The 7,215-nt window shown below is 63.1% G+C and overlaps 1 protein-coding gene across 2 annotated transcripts; it reads right to left on the reverse strand.

The window, feature by feature from the left end:
* Window positions 1-86: 86 nt before the first annotated feature.
* Window positions 87-5,969, reverse strand: KLHL17 (kelch like family member 17). 2 transcript variants are annotated; one of them, XM_061383149.1, is made up of 12 exons: window positions 5,642-5,951; window positions 4,563-4,822; window positions 4,340-4,461; window positions 3,960-4,181; window positions 3,360-3,476; window positions 2,941-3,154; window positions 2,520-2,664; window positions 2,269-2,436; window positions 1,773-1,861; window positions 1,616-1,689; window positions 1,238-1,419; window positions 87-949 (listed from the first exon to the last, which is right to left on the reverse strand). In XM_061383149.1, exons 1-12 carry the CDS (start codon window positions 5,749-5,751, stop codon window positions 721-723), a joined length of 1,932 nt encoding a protein of 643 aa, XP_061239133.1. In that variant the 5' UTR covers window positions 5,752-5,951; the 3' UTR covers window positions 87-720. The 2 variants fall into 2 exon arrangements, with proteins under 2 accessions (XP_061239133.1, XP_061239134.1); XM_061383150.1 differs by lacking the exon at window positions 1,238-1,419 and having other exon boundaries at window positions 5,642-5,969.
* Between the last annotated feature and the right edge of the window lie 1,246 nt (window positions 5,970-7,215).

Genomic DNA, 7,215 nt, shown 5'->3' on the forward strand with positions numbered 1-7,215 from the left:
CGGCTCGGGCACACGGCCACCCCAGGCCCCTCCAGTCACCCCAGACAGGACCCTGAGAGGCAGAGATGGACATTCAACCACAGGCCTGCAGAGCCCAAGAAACATGTTTATTGTTCAAGTGGCTCATATTGCTGTGTGAGGTTGGCAGCAGACGGTGCCCAGCTCAGTGCAGGATCCAGAAATGACACCACAGCCATGGGAAGGAAGCCCAATTTGTGCCCTCCCTGGGAGAGTGCCTGGCTGGGTGAGTCAAGGGTGGTGTGCAAAGCACAGGCTGGGGGGTCTGCACCTGACTCAGAAAGCCGCCCCCCCATAACTGCTCTGCATCACCCCTGGGTCCCTCCAGGTCTGCAGAGTCCAAGTTGGCTCCTCACCCACGGGGAATGCCAGTGTCCACCCCATTGCTCCCCAGGGCCCTCACCCAGGACAGCAGCTTGGCCCCAGAGATAGGACACTTCAAGAGTAAACGAAGAAATGGGTAGGTGCAGCCTGCTCAACATCAATCAATAAATTAATGAGTGAATAAATAAACGGCACACACAAACACTGAGAAAGAAACACAGTAACGCCCGGGCTAGACGCACGGTGGACGGACGGCGCTGGATGTCCCTGGTGGGGGCCAAGCCCCGCCCCACGAGCAGGGGAGGGAGGTGCTGGGCCCTGGGGGCTTAAGGCACGAGGGAAGCCGCCGGCCGGCCTCTGTGCAGCCGTGCCACTAGGTCAGAGGCTGGTGGACGACACGGACAGCGTGGGCGAAGAGGGCGGAGGGAAGTTGAGCAGCTCCAGCACCGCCACGCCCACGCTGCTACGCCGCGTGAACATGCAGGACGCGGCCACCCACTTGTTGGTCCTCGGGTTGTACTTCTCGATGGAGTTGAGGCTGGAACTGCCGTCGTTGCCCCCTACGGCGTACAGCCATCCATCCATGGCCACCAGGTCGTGTGTGCTCCTGGGGGCAGGGTGGAAGGGGAGGAGCAGGGGGTGAGGCCTGGGGTGAGGAGGGGGCAGGGCCAGGGTCTGGAGCTGTGGCCACTGGAAAAGCCTGGGGTCACTGCCTAGGGAGGTGTCTTTGGGGCGGGGCCTTGGCTATGGGGGGGCGGGGCCTTAGCTATGGGGGGGCGGGGCCCTGAAAGGGGAGACTCAGGAGGGAGGTGGGGGACAAGCTGTGCAGGGGTAAGGCCCTGTTAGTTGGAGGAACAGAGGGCAATGGTGGTGACAGTTCTGGGGGCCTGTGCACCTTCTGATGTTCATAGGCGCCACACTCTCCCAGGCGCCTGCCTTGGGGCTGTATCTCTCCACAGAGTTGAGGCAGCTGGTTCCATCATTGCCACCAGCCACGTAGAGGGCCCCCTCCAGCACTGCCACGCCTGCCGAGCTGCGCCGGCTCAGCATGGAGGCCACGGGCGTCCAGGAGTTCACCTGAGGTGGAGGGATGGGCTGGGGGCCGACCCACTACCAGCCTCCCTCCCTACACGTGCAGACCTCTACTCCAGGGTGGGGAGTCTGTGAGACAACGTGGACATAGAGGGATGACCCTCTGGGGGATAGGGGTGGCCAGAGTGTTGACCTCAAGCACCTCTGGGGAACAGGGATATGTGACTGGGGAATTTCACACCTGGGGCTCATACTTCTCCACGGTGGCCAGGTGTGATGAGCTGTCATAGCCACCCACGGCATACAGGTTTCCATCTGCAGGGAGTGAACACACTCATGGCGCCCCCGTTGTGTGTGAGAGCCCCTGGGGCTGGGTGCTACACAGTGCAGGCGCCCACCGAGCATGGCCACGCGCACGTATCGCCTCCGTGTGCTCATGGCGGCGATGGATGTCCACGTTCCCGTCAGGGGGTCATAGCGCTCAGCACTGTAGACACCAGGACTGCGGCTGACCTTGAGCAGTGGAGGAAAGGCAGTCCCGGCCCCAGGACCTGCCCTCCCCTGAAGCATGACTAAAATTCCATGCTAGGCAGTCACGGAGGCTGACCCCAGAATCCCACTGGAGCTGGAAGCAGGGCCATGCTGGGTGGACATGGGCCATGGGCTGCCTGGACAATGCTGGGCAAGTGTCCACCTGGGTCCAGCCCCTGCCCTGGGGGAAGGACCCCAGAGAGGAAAGAACATGCCACTGGGCTGGCCAAGGTATTGGGGACCCTGGTGACCTCAGGCAGGGTGCCCCTTGGCTCCCCGCAGGCAGGACCCCTGCAGTCCTGGTGCAGCCACACCTGCTGAGCCAACTCCGAAAGGCCACCCGGCCCTGACCCCGGCCACTACCTGTTGAGGCAAGAGGCCCCATCGTAGCCACCAGCTGCATACAGGAGCCCATGCAGGGCAGCCACACCCAGGCAGCTGCGCCTCGTGCCCATGGACACCTCCGGCTGCCAGGTGTTGGTCACAGGGTCGTAGGACTCTACGGTGGCCAGATCTGAAGTCCCGTCGTAACTAGGGGAGGGTCCACTGCTGGTCAGGGCTGGCCCAGTGGGCACACGCCAAGCCCCTGACCTGAGACCAGCCTCCAGTCTTACCCGCCCACAGCATACAGCCGGTTCCCCACTGCCGCCACGCCCACCCGGGCTCGGCGTGTGGACATGGAGGCCACCACGTGCCAGCGGTCAGTGCGCGTGTCATATGCTTCACAGTCCCCGTGGATGGCGAACAGGCTCCCGCCACCTAGGGATGGGGAGGTGACGGGGCAGGACGAGGGCCCAGGGAGGTAGTTGGCTAGGAGGCTCTATCACATCTCGAGATTGAGGGCCTGGAGGCTCCCAGGGCGAGTGGGGCGGGGACTGGTGAGTGGGTCACACCGTGGGGGACGGAAGAGCAGATGTGGGGTGAGTGCAGGATGGAACTAGCACAGGGTTGGGGAGTAGGGCTTGTGCTGGGCTCATGGGTAGGGACACGGGGCAGGGCTTGGGGGACAGGATGGGACAGGACAGGTGGGCATACCCACAGCAAAGAGCACAGGACCAGCGCCTTCGCAGCGCCGGGGCCGGGTGCGGCTTGTGCCCAGGACGCCCCTCTGCTCGGGCAGCAGGTGGAACTTGAGGGCCTCGATGAGTAGGTCCTTGCAGTCTGGGTGGTGCCGCACCAGGCTCTCAGCGTCCACATGGCCCAGCAGGAAGTCCCGGCTCAGCAGGGGCAGGCGGACACACTTCATCAGCTGGGGTGTGGATGCTATAGTCAGGTAGCAGGCCCTGCCCTGAGACCCTCTCAGGTACCCTGGAACCTTCTTGAGACACATGCCTGCATCACCCCTGTGGGGTTTGTGGGCACATAAGAGCCCAGCCACAGCTGGGTCCTCAGCCATTGCGTCCCCTCCTGAGCACTGTGGGCCCCGCCCCCCTGCCCGCCGGGCCTGGCCTCACCCGAGGAACGTGCTGCCTCCGGGCATCCACATCATGCTTGACCCAGCTCAGGACGGCACGGTAGACGTCCTCCTCTGAAGGCACGTTCAGGCTGTCGCTAGAGACCAGTTCCAGCACCTGGGGGTGGGGACCCTCAGACCTGAGATTTGGGGAGGATCTTGGGGCCCACGGAGCCCTGAAAGTGCCTGGGAGGGAGAGTCCAAGGGGCCCAGTGTTCCTATGAGGATGGACCAAGCAGGGTCAGGAGCCACAGGTCCAGTTCCTGAGGGCCAATTCCAGGGTCGTCCTGGGGATGTGGAACCAGTGACTACTGGGGGAGTAGGTGATCAAGTAGGGAGAATGTGATCAAGACAGGAGAGCATCAGGAATCAATGGTAAGTGCTTGGGTGGAGTTAGAAAATGGGGGTGGTTGTGCCCAAGGGACAGTGTTTGGGTTGGAATGTGGGTCAGAAACTGGGGATAAAGGTTGAGAGACAAAGGACCAGGTCTTTAGGGTGCAGATGATGGAGCCAGGGACCAAGGCTGGCTCTGGGGTCCAGAAACTAGGTCAGGGTCAGGATCCGGGTCAAGGTCTAGGCTGTTCCCCAGCTACCACGTTACCTGCTTCAGCGGCAACAGCATGAACTCCTCGGTCTTGGCCACGTCCACGAAGTGCTGCAGCACGTACCTGTGTGCCGCCTTGAGCAGATCACCGCAGGAGTGCGTGTCGGCGAAGCCCCGGATGCCCAGGCAGTTGGAGGGGTCCAGCTGGCTCAGCAGGAACTTGCAGCAGGCGTCTCGGACGCCATTCAGCTGCAGGAGGCTGGCGGCTGGGAGCAGAGTCTGTGAGGCAAGGTGGGAGAGAGGGCCGGGGAGCAGGGGCAGAGAAACAGATGTGAGGACTGAAGGAGTGGCCACACTACAGAGGATGCTAGGGGCATGGGGTAAGCGGAGGCACTGGCACCGTGGCAGCACGGGTCGTGAGGCTGAGGCCGCCACACCTGCACGTTGCCTTCTCCCACCACAATTTCCGCTGTGTATGCAAACTGCACCAGCTGGTCCAGGGCCTGAGGGTCGATGTCGTGCAGTGTCACGTGTGTCTGACGGCTCTCACTCATCTCGTCTGGGGGTGGGGGGGCGGTATGGGACAGCAAGTCAGGCTGGGGCCCACGCCAGGAGAGCTGCAGAGCCCCCCAGCACCCGGACCAGATGGGCTGTACTTGCTTGTGAACATGGCGTGGAAGTAGGGGCTGCAGGAGGCTAGCACCACCTTGTGTGCCCGGATCTCCTTGGCAGCTACGTGTAGGACGATGTCACACAGGAGGCCTCGCTGTCGCATGCGGCTCATGGCCACGAAGGCGTCGTGGTAGTGCCGCTTGGAGTTGTGGGACACAGCGTGGCCCTCGCGGCTCAGCAGCTGCATTGTGCCTTCCATGGGGGCTGTGGGCCGGGCCTGCCGGGGCCGGGCACGCTCTGCCTCAGGGCTGCACATGGGCAGTGACCCGTCAGGGTGTACTCTGCACAGAACTGCTCACCCACCCTAGAGACTTTGGTCAGGGCCTGGGCACCCAGGAAGCCACCTTCCCCCAAAGAAGCCCGAACCAAGTTTCCATGAAGGACCCATGCCCCTAGGGACCCCATGTGCTCTCCAGGCGCCACCCACTCTGCTGCCTCGCGGCCAGGAAGCCTCCTCGGAGTCCAGCCAGACTCTGCTCCAACCTGCTTCCCGCTCTAGGTCGGCTCCCATGCCAGACCCCGGTCGTTGAACCTGTACGGCTTCCTCTGCCACGATCCCTGCTCAGGCACATACTTCCCTCCCCCCAGAAGCACCCCCAGCTCCCTAGGCCCTCCTTGGGACTAGGCTTTCTGTCCATTGTTGGCCACCCTTCCCGCGCCCCCGTCGGAGTCCGGTGTCCTCCGCACAGGCTGCGGGAAGTGCACGAAGTGAACTGATGCGTACTGGCCGATGATCCTGAAGCGGACCCCTACATCGACAGGCAATGTAACCTCTTTTGACCCTTAATCCCTCATCCTGCAGACAGGCCGCGCGAGTCTTTGAGCGGCACAGCCGGAATTCAAGGGCGGCGGGTGGGGTCAGACCTCCGGGAGCAGCCACCTCGGGATGCCCTACCCCGCGCCGGCTGTGTGCGCGGATAACGCAGAGGGTCTGGACCCTCCGCGGTCCGACGAACCGGCAGGGTGCCAGGCCGCCCCCTCCCGGCAGCCTGCCAGAGTTGGCGCGCCCCTCCTTCCCTCCTACTCGGCTCTAGCCAGTCACTAACCCTAACCCCTGGCCCACTCACGCTGGAGGCTGCGGCGGCGGCGGCGGCGGCGGAGCCTCCGGCGCGGGCCCGGGGCTGCCGTGCTCCGGACTTTGCGTCCTGCCGGCAGGGCGCTCGCTGCGCGGCTGCATGGGTTCGGCCGCTGGCCCGCCGCCGATCCGCGGAGGACGCACAAACCAGCCGATGCCGGGCGGCTGAAGGGCTGCTCCGCGGTGGCGACCGGCTTGGCGTCCCTCAATCCCGCTGCTTGCCCGCAGCCGCTGTTTCTCGGCGCCGCCCGCCCGGCCTCCCGCGCTCTCCCGCGGTTTCGGGGACGCTGCCTAGCGGGCGAATCCTCTCAATGTTTTGGGGCTCCGTCCGCCTCCACCTCCAGGAAGCCCCCCAGGCCGCGCCCGTCGCCTATATCTGAGGACCCTCCAAGATCTGCCCGCGTCACCTCCTTCAAGCCTTCCCGGCCCCGGAATCTTCTGGGGGCCGAACGGCCCAACGTGATTGCCCAGGCTGCATCTGCTTGCCTCTCTCCAACGCCACGCAGGCCCCTTTGCCTGTCTGGCCTCGACTGGACGCTGGCTGCGGAGTGGGAGAGCGGGTGGGGCGCACGTCCTTAGGGCTGTGAGGTCCTCTGTCTTGGGATCTGGCTGTCCAGGCCCGCGGACCTCTGCCATTAGACGGGTGGAGGGAGGGGTGGACATAGGTTGAGTTCTCCATCGCCTTCCTTCCCTAAGGCAACCTTCCAGCCTCACGGTCTTTGCACCGGCAGGCTGTTTCACGGACCAGGCAGAGGAAAAGTGGCTGTCCCTGCCCGGGCGGGCCTGGAGACTTAGGCAGATGTCTTAGTAACTGGAGTCCCAGGAGCGGACTCGCTGGACTGAAGTATCAGGCATCCTCTTTGAGGGAGATTTGGCCAAACTGGCTTCAATAACAATGCTTGAATCTTTCCGCTGTCTGCCTGCTCCCCCCTTCAGTCCCGCCCAGCGCAGGTGCTACGGGACTATCCAATGAAGTGGTTCTCATCCTTCTGATCCTCATAAGTGTTGTTTATCTTTTCGCATCTCCATTTCTGTTTTCGTTTGTTTTCCGATCTGCGGAAAACTAGATTGTTGGCTTTTTATTATTGATTTGGAAAAGCTCTTTGTATAAGAGTCTTCTCTGATGCATGGTTCCCCTCACCCTCATGCATTTTTTTTCCCGCGGTCGATGTATTGACATCCTCACTGGCATGTGTTGACAGAGCTCTGGGAGGCTGTGGGCAGGGCTGGGCGAGGGCGACCCGGGCCCCAATCCCACCTTCCGCCAGGTCGATGTCGTTATTAGTGCCTTTTTTGGAGAAAAAGATTTGTAAGCGGACAGCGGGATTCCGCCCTACGCAGTCCTGCCGGGTCCTGGAGCTCTGCAGTCCGTCCCTCAACAGAAGCGTGCGGGAGCCGTGACAGAACCAGGCCTGCGCCGGAAGCTCGAGTCCCGCTTGCCACCCTGGGAGTAGGGGCGCCGCCCGTCTAAAAATGAGATGTGAACTCGCCCTCCCGCCTAGATGCCGCCACAGCCACCGTTGTAGAACCCTAAAGCCACCTGAAGGGGCGGGGCCAGGGGCGTGG

This window comes from Bos javanicus, chromosome 16 (genome assembly GCF_032452875.1).
Source record: "Bos javanicus breed banteng chromosome 16, ARS-OSU_banteng_1.0, whole genome shotgun sequence".
Lineage (NCBI taxonomy): Eukaryota > Metazoa > Chordata > Mammalia > Artiodactyla > Bovidae > Bos > Bos javanicus.

What these genes read in the sequence shown, in the direction of transcription:
- KLHL17 (XM_061383149.1), bottom strand. Translation starts at nt 5,751, where the DNA reads ATGCAGCCGCGCAGCGAGCGCCCTGCCGGCAGGACGCAAAGTCCGGAG. An exon ending in GGAGGCAGCACGTTCCTCGG is followed by an intron (nt 3,155 to 3,359) that starts GTGAGGCCAGGC and finishes TCCACACCCCAG; the next exon opens with CTGATGAAGTGTGTCCGCCT. An exon ending in CGGCTGTATGCTGTGGGCGG is followed by an intron (nt 2,437 to 2,519) that starts GTAAGACTGGAG and finishes ACCCTCCCCTAG; the next exon opens with TTACGACGGGACTTCAGATC.